The sequence below is a fragment of the Rhincodon typus genome, chromosome 31 (genome assembly GCF_021869965.1).
Source record: "Rhincodon typus isolate 14 chromosome 31, sRhiTyp1.1, whole genome shotgun sequence".
NCBI lineage: Eukaryota > Metazoa > Chordata > Chondrichthyes > Orectolobiformes > Rhincodontidae > Rhincodon > Rhincodon typus.
In genome coordinates, this window is record NC_063362.1 from 21,866,454 (window position 1) to 21,884,338 (window position 17,885).

The 17,885-nt window shown below is 40.9% G+C and overlaps 1 protein-coding gene and 1 long non-coding RNA gene across 2 annotated transcripts in view; one reads left to right on the forward strand and one right to left on the reverse strand.

Annotated features, from left to right (window-relative positions):
- The first annotated feature begins 442 nt into the window (after positions 1 to 442).
- On the forward strand, positions 443 to 17,879 carry szrd1 (SUZ RNA binding domain containing 1). The gene is made up of 4 exons (XM_020526841.2): positions 443 to 1,335; positions 7,686 to 7,735; positions 14,755 to 15,003; positions 17,432 to 17,879. The coding sequence occupies exons 1-4, from the start codon at positions 1,156 to 1,158 to the stop codon at positions 17,532 to 17,534; spliced, it is 582 nt and encodes a 193-aa protein (XP_020382430.1). The 5' UTR covers positions 443 to 1,155; the 3' UTR covers positions 17,535 to 17,879.
- The window catches only part of LOC125486669, a 13,433-nt gene continuing 9,456 nt past the window's right edge, over positions 13,909 to 17,885 (reverse strand). The window contains exon 2 of the long non-coding RNA XR_007265319.1: positions 13,909 to 14,972. This is a non-coding gene — a long non-coding RNA (uncharacterized LOC125486669). The remainder of the gene's footprint in view (positions 14,973 to 17,885) is intronic.

The window sequence follows — 17,885 nt, forward strand, 5'->3', positions numbered from 1 at the left end:
TTCAATCACCAGCACATATTATAGCTTGATCCCTGCTGCAGTCTGGTTTAGATCCTGGCAAAGGGCAGAATCCCCTACTGTTGACAACAGGGCATTCAATCTCAATGACAAACAGTGGTTTTCAGTCCAGTAAAACTGTTGTAGCCCGGAACATCTTTGCCGGAAATTCTGATGGGCAATGTTTTTCCTCAGATGCTTCATGTCAAGTTGGAGATGGCAGTTTATTCCTTTTAAAGTTTTCATGAAAAATAATCATGATAACAAGTAATCACAATCCTGTGTGTCGCAGATCAGAAGATTAGCATCCTTATATGTTTTGCTTTTGTCGTCTCCGCCCTAGTGTGCCTGTTACTGCTCCAACTGCGTGTTTATTAATTACCTCCATCATTCTCTCTCCCTTAGTGCTTGTTAATTGTCCCTATGCCCTTGCATGTTTTCCTTCTCTCTGCTCTGATGTTTCTCTTTACTGTCTATGCTTTCCCTAGAGTATCTCGGTTATGGGCATGCCCCACCCTAATGCCTGTCTGTTTATCGAACTGCATCCAAATATCTCCCTGTTTATTAACACACTACCCGCGTGAATCTTTAATCAGTGTCTCTTGTTCCCTTGGAGTTTCTCTGGTTATTTCTCATATGCGCTCTCGTTGCTGTGGCCCTAACCTGCTGTCCCTCCATTTATTACCCCTCTGTTTATTGGCCGTCTATCAATTGATCAGTGTATTGGCGTCTCTGGGCTCCATTAACCCTCTTTCTATCTATTGATCCGTGTATTGTTTGAGCGCGCCTGGCGGACCCTGCTTCGTCTCCATGATGGCGGCGGGAGGCAAGTCTATGGCCTTCTTCCAACCCTGTGCCTCAGAGCGCCCTTTCCCCCAGCTGCTCTCTGGGGCGCGCAGCCGGCTCCCCACTCCAGTCTAAGCCTCACCTTTCTTTTCCCCGCTGGGTTGCTGGCTCCGTTTCCCCGCCCTCTCTTGGGCCTGCTATCGAGGTGTGTTGCGCTCGCCGTGCCGCTGCTTCGGGCTAGCTGGGCCCTGCCGCCGCCATCTTTTCACTCACAGATCGATTGCTATAGCCGGGGCTTCCCGCAGTCGCCAGGGCGCATGCGCCTGAGTCGGGCCGCTGAAAGGACCTAAACGGGGACGGGCAACACCGCGCATGCGTGAGTCCGACGTCCCTGGGCACACTGGCGCTTGCGTATTACTGGCCGGTGGCGTCTTGCGCCTGCGTGCTGAGGACTCCACGCGTGCGCAGTGTGACTGGGGGCGAGTGAGCCGAGAAGCTAAGATGGAAGATGAGGAAATCGCGGATAATTGGGAGGAAGCGGCCGATAGTGGGGTAAGGAGCGGCGGATGAAGCCACGGTGAGGCTGGGGCTTCTTCAAAACAGGCCTCGTGGTTCGTTGGCGCGGTGAAGTTGTTTTCTCGAGGTCCGAGAGTTGAACAGAAGAGCAATGTGCAACATTTAAAGGGTCTCTGTGAGTGTCGGCCACAAGTGTGGGGGGTTCGGCAGCAAGGGGAGCGGCATGAGAGAGAAAGAGAGCGAGCGAGTGAGTGAGGGGGACAATAAACTAGGTCAAAACCCAGATCTATAACCGCTTGGAACTACCACACTCTTCTGGGGAGTCAGTGTCGGCACCAGGAGGGAGACTAAATATTGTAACATGACCAGAAAAGGCATTGGAAGCGAGTGATGTAGATTCCAGAGCGATAGAGGTAATCTAACCACTGCAACGGGTGCCGAAGTCTTTGCCAACTCCCAGAAGTGGACAAGCTGATCTCCCATTTCTGCGTCTTGTGGAATGATGAAGGGATAATGATTCTTTTTCCAATGACAATAATTGGGGCGGGGGAGGAAGAAGTGCCTCAGAATAAATTAGTGCAGTGTTTAGCTTTGGAATGGTGTTGAGCTTTGATTTAAAATCGGATTATGGTGGAAGAATTTATGGAGTTCACAGGGTTGAAGACAGTACCTTCAGTTCCAGGATTGCGAACCAAATATGTTCCGGTTTATTTTACCTGTTACCCTCGATGTTATTTAACGACCCAAATTTCTAGGGCCTTCTTTCAAGGAAGCAGGGAATGTGTATCTGCAATGGGAGTAAAGATCAAAAGATGACTTATTATCATGCCCACCCCCCACCATGTAAGCAGCCCATTCTTCAAATTCACAGATGTGATTATTTTTGACATGGCAACTTCAGAATTCAGTTCTTCCTGCACAATGTGTAGGAAGAACTAACCCTCTTACTTTAAACACATGATGCAGTAAAGTTGTATTGCATTTTTGGTGATCTAGAAATAAACTCTGCATACAATGTCATAAATGCATATTTTTGGTGCAGGTTATGCCAAGTGTCAATAATCATGTAGCATGAAGTTTTATGACCCATGAGATTTCTCCAGTGTTGACTGCTATAGTCTAAGGGACAGGTGGCAATCATTTCATTATTGGTCAAGGCTTATACATTGCATGACTTGTTCAAAAGATAAATATATTTCAAAAATTATTGGTCCTTTGTTTTCCATTACAAAAGCTCTTTCCTTGTTGGCAGAAAGGTAAATAAACTGAGAAATTCAGTTAACTGAGAACTGAAGAAAGGTCACTCGACCTGAAACATTAACTCTGATTTCTCTTCACAGATGCTGCTAGACCTGCTAAGCTTTTCCAGCAATATTTTTTGTTTGAGAAATTCACCTGCCACTTCCTAGACAGAATTTTGACTACATTATCTATTGATAAATAAACCTTAGTTTTTGTAGAAATAATTTAAATGTTTACACAATCAATTTAAAACCATTTTAGCACTTACCATGTGTGATTTCTTCATCATTTACATGTTATAAACTTGTTCTGGTAGTTCTATCTGATGTTGCATCATTGAAAATAGGTCAAAATCTTTTCTGGTAGGATGTTTTCCTGGAGACCCTCCCCACACCCAGCTGAGTAGTCAAGTCCAGAGAATATTATGGAAGGCGCATTTCAATGCTATAATTGGTCACTGCTATTTCTCAAGTCACTTGTGTAGATTAAGGATGAAGGCTCATAGTACAAAGCACCCTTGAGGCTGCAGGCAATATAAAGGGAAATACAAATGGTTGAGTCCTTGGAATAACGTGCTTGTGTTAAATATGCCACCTTGTGTTATAATGTGCAATATCCCCAGATTATTCACAGCTTCAGAGATAGCAAGAGCAATACAATTTGTCCACATATCAGCTCAGATATGACAGTTGATCTTGTGTCTCTCTTAAAAACAATTATGATGTTCCAGTTATGAAGCTTGGTGCTCATGTTCTCCTTCACTGATCTTGCCAGCTTTGTCAAGCTGTCAGTGTTTAAAATCAACAATGTCTGCTTGCTTAAATGCATTCCTGAGATTTCTCCATCTAAATTTTAAAGTTGACAGCTTCACTGAGATTGGTCCTGTAACGGCTACCAAAATGAGTGTGAGCTATTATCCCTGTAGTTGAAGAGAACCAAAATCGTCTTTGGAGCAATGGTGTCTGATAGTCGGTGTTACTCAATGCATTAGGAAGTGGAACTGGATAATTTATTGTTGCTGAATAGATTCTTGCCAACTTCTGGTGTGGATAGGCAAGGAAATGGAAAAGCAATCTAATTAATTTCAACACATTTATTATCCACTAGAATGATATATTCATATAGCAGATAATTGAGATTCCATTGCAGACATCATAATCTCAAAACAGAATGTGGCAACATGGCTTCTGACGAGATGATACTATCTACAAGATATGCATTGTACTCCTATTTCTTATGTAGAACATTTAGAGCTCAGTACTACCAGTACTTTGGAAGGTTGAATGGTTTGAATTTCCAATAACATTGGTGAAACCCAGTGTAGTGTTTGGCAAAGATGTTAACTGGTGTGAGAGCAGCAATATTCTATTCTTGACCTGTATCGAATTGAAGGACTTGCAACAAGTAATACCATCATACAGCCATCCTGAGGTGCTTTTTGTACGATACTTGTGAATGCAGTGGCTGTTATGTTGTGACATATTGCAGTCTCTACCGCTAGCAAATTTGCAGTTGAATAAACAATTGACCTGCTTTTAAGCAGGATGGTCAAGGGAATGCTGTAGGCCAGGGCACCATGCAAACTCTCTGTCCTGTTTAACTAGTGCAGACAGTTTACTTCTGTGAAGGACACCATTCCAGCAGTGCAGCTTCTCCTTCACTGCTATATCAGATATTACATGTGCTCATTATGGAGTAGGACTTGAAACTCCAGCCTTCTAAATCTGAAGTAAGTGTACCAGTTGGGCCAAGTTGACATTAAAGAACCACTAAGAAAATGTTTAATATGAAATCTGTGTCCAAGTACCTTGGCGGCTGTTTTATCAAATATTGTGGAATGCAGTCGCAAACTGGGCATTTAGTCCAGGTTTGCTGTGCAACAAAAACAGTAAACACACATTCTCAGGTCTTGGCGCTTCTCTGGTGAGGGAAACATGATTAAAGTTTTGGATCAATGATCTTTGGTCACAACTGGTGAACTGTCTGTTCTAACGAAAGGTCATTGGCTTGAAACATTTACTCTTTCTCTCTGCACAAATGCTGCCAGTCTAAGAAGTACGTAATGTTGCCATATTCCTACCAGACCACAGGGCTCCTCTTATCAGAGATGACTGTGGTTTAATCGGGGTGTTACACCTTGGGTAAGGTGAGAGGTTGAGATGAAGACCCCTTACCAATGTGTGAATTGAATCCATGCTGTAGGCATCATTCTGTACTTCAAGCACTTGCATGTTTTCATTATAAATTTCTTTTCTGTAATTAGCATAAGTCTGCAGTAGTATTTTTCTTTACCTCACCAAACCCCAAATAATAGTAATAGTCTAAAATAAGATTTGAAATAAGCAAGGCCTTTCCCCTCAATTGCTTCCCCACCCCATTCCCTCAAACAAGGGGACACTGAGGAATCTAGGTGTAGTGATTTAATTGCAGCATCACAGGATAAGCGAAGCTTGTGAGTACTTAAGGGTATGTGATCTGCAAGAAATGGAATGTAGATTTATCAGAAAAAATGAAATATGGTGAGTGGGAGAGTCCTGATGAAACTGGGTTAATGGAAAGTAGCAAAAACACGTTTAACCACAACATAGTGAAACCATTTATTAATGTTCGTTTGTAGGATGTAGGCATAACTAGCATGTGTTGCCTTTTGCTGTTGAGTTGATGCCTTGAGTGTCTTTCCTGACTATTCCAGAGATCAGGTAGGGATTACTCATGTAACTGGGTCTGGAATCCCATATAAACCAGGTTGGGCAAAGACATCAGATTTCCCTCCCTAGAAGATATTAGTCAGCCAGTTGGATTGTTATGACCGTGTCGGTTACATGTGGAGGGAATCTAATTACATCACCAGATCTTTAGCCTCTGGGTTAAAGTTCAATTTCACAAAAAAAAGTACTGCACAGCTGTGACAACAGTGTGGAGCTGGAGGAACACAGCAGTCAGGCAGCATCAGAGGAGCAGGAAAGTTGACATTTCGGGTCAGGACCCTCCTTCAGAACTGGGGAGGGGGTAGGGAGCTGGGAAATAAATAGAGGGGTGGGGCTGGGGAAAAGTTGGTAGGGGGAGCCCCACCCATCCTCCCTCCCGCCTCCTTGACCTGACACAACCTGTCCATCTTCTCTCCCACCTATCCGTCCCACTCATCCCACTGACCCATCCCTACCATTCCCTAACTGGATCCACCTGTTACCATCCCACCTACGTTTCCCCAGCCCCACTCCTCTATTTATTTCCCAGCTCCTTCCCCCTCCCCAGTTCTGAAGAAGGGTCCCAACCCAAAACGTCAACTTTCCTGCTCCTGTGATACTGCCTGATCTACTGTGTTCCTCCAGCTCCACACAGTGTTGTCTCTGAATCCAGCATCTGCAGTTCTTGCTGTCTACTACAGAACTGTAAAGCTTGTATTATCAGTTAAGTATTAGTGCATGAATAAAGAGAATTGTGGAAACCTGAGGAACTATCTGTTATGGAACTACACCCAAACAAGGGAAAGAAACTTCATACAGGTTACAAAAAGACATTTATTGTTTGGAAAAAGTTATTAGTTTCCGTGCCTGGATGTTACCAGAGTGTGAAGTCTCCTCAACAGCAGGCTAGTTTAGAATGACTGGAGAAGAGTTGGACTTGAAACATTAATTCTGCATCTCACTCCGCAGGTGCTGCTATCGAGTATCTCCAGCACTGATTTTGGTTGGATTGCTGTCTGTGATCCAAAACTCCGCATTCAATACTTTTTTGATAGTTTTGTTCCTATGCAAATACTCTGCACACACAGTTTAATAGTGTATTCTATTTTTAGATTTGAAATGGAAAGTGATCAATGATTTGCATTGATTTGCAATTATTTGAGTTCTGAGGAAGGGTCACTGGACCCGCAACATTAACTCTGATTTTTTTCTTCACAGATGCTGCAGACCTGCTGAGCTTTTCCAGAACTTTTGTTGTTGTTAATTATTTGCAGTCTCCTTGTATATAGAGGAACTCTTTTTAATTGGTCTTTGTGCCTCTGGGGTCTGGAGAGGGTACTGCCTGTGCAGGTACTGAATAAAGTAAGTATTGGGCTTGCCCTTGACTGACTGATATGTGCAAAGTAGCTGTTTAATGGTGTATGAATGTACTGTTGATAAGTCATTTACAAGAGGCACAGTGGCTCAGTGGTTACCACTGCTGCCTCACAACACCAGGGGCCTGGGTTCAATTTCCCTCTTGGGCAATTGTCTGTGTGGAGTTTGCGCATTCTCCCCGTGTCTGCGTGGGTTTCCTCTGGGTGCTCCGGTTTCCTCCCACAGTCCAAAGATGTGCAGGCTAGGTGAATTGGCCATGCTAAATTGCCCATAGTGTTCAGGGATGTGTAAATTAGGTGGGTTATAGGGGGATGGGTGTGGGTGGGATGCTCTGAGGGTTGATGTGGACTTGTTGGGCCAAGGGCCTGTTTCCACACTGTATGGATTCTTTGAAGAGAATTCACTAATTTACCAGTATCTGATATTCTAAACTAATTAGCTTTTTACTATAATTGTAGTGCCTGTTTGGAACTGCAGGAACAGTGAGAATCCCTGGAGTCCTGCTCCACCTCCTTGCAATTTGATGACACCTTCACTATCAGTTTGCAATCCAAGTTTAAAATTAGTGTAGACTTGTATTGTGAAGTGTGAATGCACCAAAAGACAACCTTTCTTCTTCCAGGGAGAGAAATAAGTCTATCCCTTTACTATATCTGCAGCATTTTACCAATCATATTGATATAACTAATGTTGCATCATGCTTGCTATCCCAAGTGTCTTTCGTTTTCTATTTTTAAAATGGCCATAAATCAAAATGCAGGCTGCCTTCTGTCACACGTGCCATGCTTCAAAATCACAGGCAGGTTTCAGTTTCAATTAAGGCAAGATTTTCAGTGCACTAAAGTAGGATTTGCCTAACCTGTTTAGGATTTAGTTTTGGTGAAATATATTTTTATTTTGTTGGCTTTCACTCTGCCATCATATTTATTAGCCTGATTAACATACTTGCAAACCAGCTAATCTCCTTTGGTTGATCATTACCTGGCTTTGTTTCCACTTCTGTGGCATGGTTTTCAGCTAAATATTGCTTTTCAAGGCAGTTGTGTAGATATTTAGAAAAGTGTTTTTCCTTACTTCTAGGAAATAGATCGGCGACTGGAGGCAAAACTAAAGATTCAACAGAAGGAAAAGTAAGTAATATTTCTAAAATAATCACTAACTTTTTTTATTGGCTCCCTCAAAGAATCGATGGTAAGCATCCTACTCTGTAAAATTGTGGAAAGTCCCTAGTCAGCACTGCCATAATCAATTCAGGAGTGCAAAATCACCATTCATATCATCTTCTCATCCCAAATCTTCTATCATGGTAGCAAACTCTAAATTGAATTTGGTTTAGCCAAGATCATCTCATCTAGACGTTTATCATCTTTAAGTAAAGATCTTCTTCGTAATATGTTTAGATTTTTTTTATTATTAATGTCCTTGGGTTGTGCTTTCTTTTGTAACTGGTTTCTTACTGCATGTTAATTAATGAGGTTAAAAAGTCAGCCAGGGTTCAGGTACCCGAGTCTTATCAATGACCCTGACTGGAAAAATTGCATATCTACTGTGCAAAAAGGACAAGATCAGGTATGACTGTTGGTCTTCACGGCTAGATATTCTGCTGCAGATTAGAGTCTACGCTTGTATCATAAGTCTGGTACTGCTAATGGAACTGTCACCCAGAATAAGGTGAGAGAAGAGACCAAGAAACTACGGGAAGAAAAATACTTTGGAAAATTGCAATTGATTTTCTAAAACTACTGTCCAGATGGAGTTTTCTGACTCTGATATTTTACCCATAAATATTGCAGATGGAGCAGTCTGATAAGTATTATTAAGAGGGGACACAAATTACACTTCCTACTGGCCATATAATATGCACGCGCCACAACACCTAGAGATTACCTTACCCTGGAGTTGCAATGTAAGCAAGAGCTTCAGATGGTACTGCTGACTATAAATGAAGCTGGAGTAGGTGGACTAACATCAGCCTTCAAGTTGTGCTTAGTGCTCCCCATTCCTATTTCTGTGGAAATTAAGTGTTTGTCAGAGACTTTACAAGGGATGTGACACTAGAAAAAAGATCAAAAACGTTATTGACATTTTAATTGCTATGAGTGATAGCTGATGAAAAAAATTGGTTAGGCCACAGCTAGAGTATTGTGTGCGGTTCTGGAATTTATTTATGTTATACGAGGGATATGAGCGGGTGCAGAGGAGATTTACCTGGATGTTGCCTGGACTGGAGAGTTTCAGTTGTGAGGTGAGATTGGACAGGCTGGGCTGTTTTCTTTGGAGCAGAGGACACAGAGGGGACATGATTGAGATGTTTAAAATTGAAGGGCATATACAGGAAAAATCATTTACCCTTGGTGGAGGGATGAATGACCAAGAGGCATAGATTTGGCAGGAAGTTTGGAGGGGGGTGGTGTGGAAAGTTTTCGGAAGGTAATAGAAATCTGCTTGTAAGGGTGGTAGAGGCAGAAACCCTCAACATGTTAGTATTTGGATGCACAAGAGTGATGCTAAGGTACGCGAGGCTACAGGCCAAGTGCTGGAAAGTGCCTCCAGTGTGCTTGGGCAGCCTTCAGCTGACTGAGGAAAAGAATGTTCAAGAACAACAATATTAAATCCGACACGAAGATCATGGTTTACAGAGCTGTGGTGGTTCCCACCCTCCCATACAGCTCCAAGATGTGGACTGTCTACAGCAGACACTTCAAGACACGGGAGCAGTACCATTAACGCTGCCTGCGCAAGATCCTGCAAATCTACTGGGAAGAAGGATGCACCAACACCAGTGTCCTCCCAAGCATCAAGGCACTGACTATCCTTGATCAGCTTTGATGGCCTCGGCACATCACCTGCATGACCAACACGAGACTCCTAGCTTTGAAACGGCAGGTGAGCCCCGGGGGGACAGAGGAAGGCCTTCAGTGATACCCTCACTGGCGAAGTGCGGTATTCCTACAGACACCTGGGAATCGCCAGTCCAAAACCATCCAAAGTGGAGGAGGAGGATCTGGGAGGGTGTTGAGCACCTCGAGACTTGGCATTGGGAAAAATGGAAGCCAGGCTCAAACAGCAATGGAGCGTGCTGCCACACCAATGCCCCACCTGCCCCTTCTCCTGACCAAAACCTAAGTGTAACAGAGCCAGCTGTCACCACGTTGGTCTGTACAGCTATCTGCAGACTTCCTCCTGAGCGTGGAAGAGAGTCATCACCATTTGTGAGGAACTGTCAATAATGATGCTGAGAAACGGGATTAGATTAGTTGTATGGTTGTTTTTGACTGGCACAGAATTGATGGGCTGATTAGATTCCTTTCTGTTCTTTAGGCCTCTTTAAGATAACAAAACAGAGAAAGGATGAAACCTTGGGTCCAAATAAATTGCATAAAGAAAGAAAGAACACATTTTTTTGGGGGGCTTTTTTTAAACGAAGAGGCATACAATAAATCCAAGGAGTTATAGGCCACTTGTTGTTTTTAAAAAAATGTTAATATCTGTACTCAAAAATGTAATGTGAAAAAATTTGAAATGAAAACGTAACAGCACAAATTTTAGGAAGGAATGCTATGCTTGGCCAACTATCATACTTTTTTTTTGAAGAACTAATAAAATGAAGTAAAACATATAAACTTTCAAAAGGTATGCGTAATATGTTTCTGCCTTTTTGCTAAGAATGGTGCCTTTGTTACTATTCTTAGTAACAATCAACCAAAAAGGGATTTTAAAAAGATAACAGCATAAGCAGCAGCTGCAGGAAACAGTCATATTGGACCTTGTGTCTGCCCTGCTCTTCCACACACTCATGCCCTTGTATTAATGGCCTGTTTATGCTTGAAGCAGACATGACTGAGGAGCTAGATGAGTATTTTGCATCTGTCTCTGCCAAAGAAGATGATTCTGTCAAAGTCATTGTGAAAGAGAACATACCACATGACTAGAAGGTCTGGAAATTGAAAGACCAATGCTGACTGTACCAAGTCACCAGAACTGGGTGAGATGGATCAATGATGTGTATTGAAGGAAGGATGGAAATTGTGGGTATACTAGCCCTGATGTTCCAGTCCCTCAAAGGGCTAGTATCAAGAGAATTACGAACATTGCATCTTTTTTCAAAAACCAGTGTGAAAATAAGTCCAGCAAGTAGAAGTCAGTCTTAACTTGGTAATGGGAAATATTTAGAAACAATTTTTCAGAACAAAATTATTAATTACTTGAACAGTTATGAATTAATTGAGGAAGGCTAGACATGTTTTTAGGGAAAATCTATTTTACTTGCTTGAGGTTTTTTAAGAGCTTTGCTGAGTGATGTGGTAAAGTGCCTACAGGAGACTAGTCAACAAAGTTGAAGCCTGTGGAATAAAAGGGACAATGAGAGCATAGATTCAAAAGTTGACTGAGTGGCAGGAAATAGTAGTGATGAATGCTTTGGTTTTTAAATAGAAGATGGTATATTGATTGTTGTGACTGCATTTTTCTGATCTCTTGATAACCGAAACGTGAGTATGCAGGGCATAATTTCAAATTTTGCAGATGATACAAAATTTGGGAGTATTCTCAACTGCGAGGAGAATGTGTTAAGACTTCAGGAGAACATTTAGATTGGAGGAATGGGTAGAAGGCAAGTCAAGTTTAACGCAGAGAAGGAAATGACAGTGTGAGGAAATACTAGGAATGATAGCAATAGTAAAGGATAAATTCTAAAGGAAGTACAGGAGCAGAGGGATCTGGGGTAAATGTGCACATTGTTTGAGGTAGCAGGGCAGGTTGAGAAACTTAATGAGACATACACAATCTTTTTCTTTATCAATTGGCATAAAAGTTCAAAAGCGAGGAGAGCTATAGCGAGAGTTTATAAGTTGCATGATTGGCTTCAACAGAGGTATTCAGTAATTATGGATACTGGGTTTTAGGAAGATTGTGAAGCTATTAATTACAGGTGATGCAGAAAAGATTTACAAGAATGGTTTCTAGGATGAGGGCTTCACTTGGATGATTAGAAGAAATAGGGTTCTTCTAAACTTTCTTGGAAAGAGGAGATTGGCATTCAAAATCATGAGGACCAGGACAGTGGGAGAAACTGTCCCAAAAAAGGGATGAGATCTAAGGACATTGATCTAAGATGAATTACAAATGAAGGGCAACATGAGGGGAACACTTTTCAAATGATTAGACTCTTGAATAGTGCTTTAGTGTGTGGAGGAAAATTTGATCAAGACTTCCAAAAAAATTGTGATCATCTGGAGAAAAAAAATTGAAGGGCCTAAAGGGAAAAAGCAGGGGAATGGGACTAGTTTAGTTACTTTTAGTGCTGCACAGATGCACTTGGCTCAGTGGTTTCCTTTCCTGTGAACATTCAATGACAGTTCCTCTAAATTAGCTTGTGGGTCATTAATCTGAAAAATGGTGTTTGGGGTCTCTATAATTGGCTTCAATGAATTGCACCTGGGAATGGGATGAGACAAAATGAGTCAGTTATTACTTTTGATCTTTTATCTCCTGGGTTCCTGATGGAATATGTAGACCAGCATTGACAGTGGGATTATGCTTGGGTGAAAGGATTCTTACAGTTGCTATAGCTTTTGGTACTTGCAGGTGAAAAATAACTGCCTAAGTTCGGTTTGCTAAACCCTAGCACCTGTCATCACCTTTTAAGGAAGGAAGGAAGGAAGGGGTGGAAAATATATGGAATGTTTTTCCTTCAGTCTGACTAATTCTTAATGAAAATTGATACAAACTGGCATCTTTATAAGCTCCAGTTTGGCAAATTAGACATTTTTAGAAGTGTCTTCATATGTGCTGGGACCGTTTTTAATTTGAAATGTGATTATTTGGTTCTAGTGGTTCATCTGCCTTGTGATATATTCTCCTTCAGTGGGAATGGTCTAGGAATTGTGATGGATTATTGAAACTCGTCACAAAAGTTCTTTTTTTTTTTGCCTTATTCATTCTCTAGTTAGAAAGTGTAATCTTAGCTCAGTCTATAGCAATCGTGGTATGAGGGTTTGAGTACATAATTTGATACTCAGCAGTGAATTATGAATAAAATGTCTTTAATTACCTGTACCACCTTTTGCAAACATCACAACTAAAAACAGATTAATACCTAATGGATTACATTTATTGCTGTTTAAGATTTGTTGCGGGAAAATTGGCTGGCTTTCTTACCCAATATTTACAACTTTTTTTTTAAAATAATAATTTGAAATAATTTGATAAGTCCTAAGTGATGAGACTCCAAATGAGACACGTTCTTTGTGGACAATGTGCTATTGCCCTGAGTAACATGCTAAGTCTTAACAAGGTCCATTGTTGACTTGGTATTTAGTACTACACGTGTAAATTAGCTCAGAAGAATCTTTTTTTTTTAAATAACTTAGCAGTCTGGGAAGGTAACAACACATGCACCCTTAGCCATTATAGAAATTTTCTAATTAACCTGTTCAGAAGTATTACACATTTCTGAAGCAAGGCGGGACTCTTGTAAACAGAGCCAGTCTCTCTCCAGCAGGATGTGAAGCACATGGCAAAATATGACAGCCATTGTGTTGACAGCAGTCGAAAAATGGTAGCAGGGATAGAACCTTCAATCCCAGAATCATCAAAACAGGTGAATTCTTAAGTTTTTTTTTTTTGTTTTTTTTTTTTAAAAAGTCAACATCTCAAAAAAGTTGGATTTCTAATCCCGCTCATTATCTAATGATAGGCCACATAATGAGTAAGTGCTTTTCAAGCTCCTCTCTGAAGGAAAGCTTGTCAATATTGATGGGCTCCTGTTTCCACTTCCAAATAAAAGGTCATTATCCAATACGACTGTAGAAAATTGTTGTTGTACTTAGCAACAGAAATTATGTGCAGAAATCTGACAGGTGGGCATAAATTTTAGGATCCTGGGATGGAAAACTTGCTCAAGAATGGAACAGAAGAGAAAATACAAGTTTTTTTTTTTGTAGGATGAAGGTTTGGGCAGGGAGTGGTGAGAGGGAAAAACCTGCTTGTTTTGTTGTTGGATTCTCATTTGAATGACCATTTCCCCAAAGGATCTCCCAACTCAAAAAAAAAAGTAAGTTTCCAGTGGCTTTGGAGGTGAAAGGTTGAGTGGCCTGAGTTGGTAAAATTTTGTTTTTCTGGGACCGAAGTGTACAACTGAAAGTGAGAGTCACTGACATCCAAATAATGAGCATCACCAACATAGCACGTTATAGTACTGATGGAGGTAGCTTACTTTCTACGTATATTCAAAATGGATGAGCCAGAATTTCTTTTCCCTTTGAGTGTACCAGTAATACAAGAAAAACTAAAAAGGCTGGCATTCTGCAAACTGAAGAGCAATTAAATTTTATTGATTACAGAATGGTGCTTGTGCATTTAATCAAAAGCACATTGTTTCCCATCAGCATCATGCAAATCTCCATTTTGGAGTGTGACACTCCTGTCCTCTAAGTGTATCATCCAACTTACCAGGAACATGCCTGTGGCAGCTTCTACAATGCAAAATTAAATCTGTTTGTTTCCCAGTAGTAAGTTACTTATCCTAAAGTCTAACCGGTTGTAACAAGTGGTTTGATCGCTTATGATTCCCATCCCTGCCTTAAAATCATTTTAGATCATATGGTTTTGGGTGGGGAGTATATTTACTAAGCACAAGCTACTGCAGTTTTGTGGGATAGGCTGGTTGGAGTAGAGTATCATTTGCTCTATTTTTTTTTTGTAATTATGACGATTAAAAAACGCTAATAATCTGAGGTTGCAGGTATAGTAAATATGGTCTCAAAGCTGCTATTTCACTTGGATTTTGGGGCGTCATAACAGAGAAATTGCAATCGGGAACCTTCTGAATCTGTGCTATGAGTGAGCCATTGAACAGGCCTGGCTTTTCTGGTATGGCAGTCTATAATTAAAAAAACATTTTTCTTTGTGTTCAGAGCATAACATGAGGGGTGGGAGCACACTTTTCATGGGTAACTGCCAATGCACTGTCTCAAATCTATTTTGCATGGATGCTGCCATTCTTCCTCAGCAGAGCTTTCCTGCAAGTCTTCCATATCTGTTCTGGATTTGTCTCGTAGTCTTATGCTGTCTCCTCCTTATCTTTAACAGGCTGTTTGGGAGAGTGTAGTGCTATTCTGGAGAATCATTATTTTTTATATTTAAACAGAAAATCGAAGCTGACACCTAAGGTTCCCATCGTCATACAGGATGACCTCCATCCAACGCCCTGTGCTCCGCAAATCCGCATTTTGAAGAGACCGACAAGTAACGGGGTGGTCAGCACGCCCAACTCCACTACAAGACCTCCTCCACAAGTCAAATCGCTGGCCCAGAGAGAAGCTGAATACGCAGAAGCACGGAAACGGATCTTGGGGAGTGCGAGTCCTGAAGAAGAAGATAAAACTAATACAGACAGGTAAATGATAGGACAAGGGATTCATCCTCTAAGTTCTGTTTTAATCTATCTACAGTAAATGACTCCAGTTCAGACTAGCAGCCGTTTAGTCATTTTGGATGTGAGTTGATGAATGTGGTATCACACTGTATTGTCATTACTGAGTTCATAGACAGTTGTTGATAATTATACACTGTCCAATTTATGCCTTATATTCTTTCTCCTCCTTTGATTGCTCTCTTACTATCTCATTTTTGCTCTGCACCATTTGTCCCTTTGAATATTTAATTTCTCCTGCCTTCTACCTTATCATAGATCTTCCCTTCTGTTCATCCCCTTTCCATCTCTTAAAAACTGTTACAGTTCTTAACTTTTTCCAGTTCTGACACAGTTCTATGTCTATGGTTGCTGCTTAACTTGCTGAATTTCCAATATTGGTTTTCTTTATTTCAAATTTTTAGTGCCTGCAGTATTATGCTTTTGAAGGAAGTAGCTTGTTAGTTTCGGACTTCTACGTTCAACTTATCATCTTTGCATTTACCTTAATTTGAACCTATCATGTGATACCTGCCAATAGCTGACTTTTGAGAGTGAAAGTAATTAGTCTTACTGGTAAATCCCTGGAAGAGATTTGGGGACAGCCTTTCCACTAATGGTCAGAGGTAACAAAATGGATATGGCAAAACTGCACTATATTGTTCGTCAGCTATGTAGTGCAGCCTGCAGAAATATGAATCAATAAAGTTCAGGCAGGTCTTCTTTAAGATGACCGCTTTGATGTATTATTTTGTTCCTTGTTCACAATTGATTTTAAACTAACTCCATCAATGGGAAGAGGGTAACAATTGTAGTTCACACTTCCGTTTACTAGCCATTGGGTCCTGTTTAAAGTGCTAGAGAAAGATGGTGTGTTGAAGTGGCAGGTGACTGGAAGCTTGAGGTCATTATTATAGACAGAACATAAGTGTTCTGTAAAGTGGTCACACCGACTGTGATTTGTTTCAAGTTAGACTTAAATAGCTATCTATGTTGCACTTTAAAACTCTGTGCCTTTGTATAGGTAGCACGATAACTGTCTTGTTCATAAGCTGTGTTAAATATTTTCCTTCCTTTCTCTCCAGAAGTTGAGGATTCTTTGCTAGAGTTAGTACCCATAGTACTGAAGGCCTTCTGGCCCTTTATCAAAAAGCTGTGATCACTGACGTAAATTGTTTTAGCTTAGAAGGAGCACGTTACTGCAGATGGTGGAATCTGAATTGAAAGCAAAAATGCTGGGGATCACAGCAGGTCAGGCAGCATCCATGGAGAGAAAGCAAGCTAACGTTTTGAGTCTAGATGCTTGATTTTGGTTACCTTTTCCGTACAATTTGAGAATTAAACTTGTCACAGGCAGTCACCACTGTTTTGATCCTAATGTTTAATGGGTGAGAAGTGGGACACCAGTTGTGTGTAAGAAGATCCTTGTTGATAGAACTAGGTCAGTTTTTAAAAGTCCTGATCTTGTTATAAGAGACTTTCACCAGTCTGTACTGTTAAAGTGAAAATTGGCTCAATGATAAACAATACTCTTGCATGTAGAAAATCTAAATCATATTGAAAGTTGTTCTTCCAAACTTGAGGATACACATCTTTAAATGGGCGGCTTTCTATTTCTCCTGGACTGTGACTATGCTAGTGTACTGTTAATGAGACTCTTAAGGTGTGCGGGAGATATCATCTCAGTGAATGAAATTCTTCCAAGGTAGGTATCTTTTTGTTTATCATCATCTGTCTGGTATAATTTTTGCACCTGATATGATTTCCTTTTGAGACCTCAGGTCAGCTAAATTTGACTTGTAGTGAGCAATTTATGTGGTCTTTCTTCTGGCTTTATACAGTTGTTGACAAATTGTTCAAACGGATGATAGCTTTCAATTTGGCTTGAAAGCATATTGCGCTGATACCAATTTTCAAGCATGTTTCGGAAGCTTATCTGTGCTAATGTTCCATTGAAAAATTGCCTCCTTCACTTTCACTTTTTACTAAAGTAAGCTGTTAAAAAAAATTTTTTGTCTCGTGATTTAGTAAAAAGGAAGCTCAAAGGGAACTGTGTCGATTAGATTTCTGAGAGAGGAAAGAACAAGAAAAATGATAGCTAATGTTAAACTATAGTTGAAGCCAGTTGATATTCCATCTGAATGCTCGATTATTGGATGAAGTTCATCACAATGATTTGTATCTTGTATATTACTGTTGCAAGTAGTGTACTGGATTATACATATTTACACAGAGCATTCAAGTACATAGCAATATCTAACTCTTGATCCTGTTGGATTGCTTAAACATTGAAAACACTCTTTAGTCTTCTGTCAGAAATCTAGTTGTAACAGTGTCACTGATCAATAAATTGATATTCTGAGCACTAATCTAACATTATCTTTATCTAAAGCTAATTTTTTTTATTTTTTAGGCCAACTAGGATTACCCAGTTAGAGGAGACCAGACAACAGAGTGGTGTAATTCGACAGCCCCTGGGCCCTGATGGTACACAAGGCTTCAAACAGCGCAGATAAAACGTGGGCCAGCGAGCGCGCTTTGTAGAACAGAACTCTGCAGGACCGAGCGTGCAGTGTTGGACATAGAGAACGGACTCAAGCAGAGGACCTGATCTGCTTCTCTTGCACTGTGATCCCCCTTTGCTCCGCCCACTGTGACTTTCTCCTTGCGCACTGTGACCCCCTGCTCCGCCCACTGTGGTTGGCACACTACTGTGAGCTCTCCAAGGAAACCGTGAAGGGGAGGTTTCTTGTATTCAGACTGGCCAAGAATACATTGTGTGCCATTTCTAACCAGAAATTTGCTCCAGCAATAATACTGTTTAAGAATGTTCAATAGTTTATCTTTTAATTTCAGAAAAGAGTTTG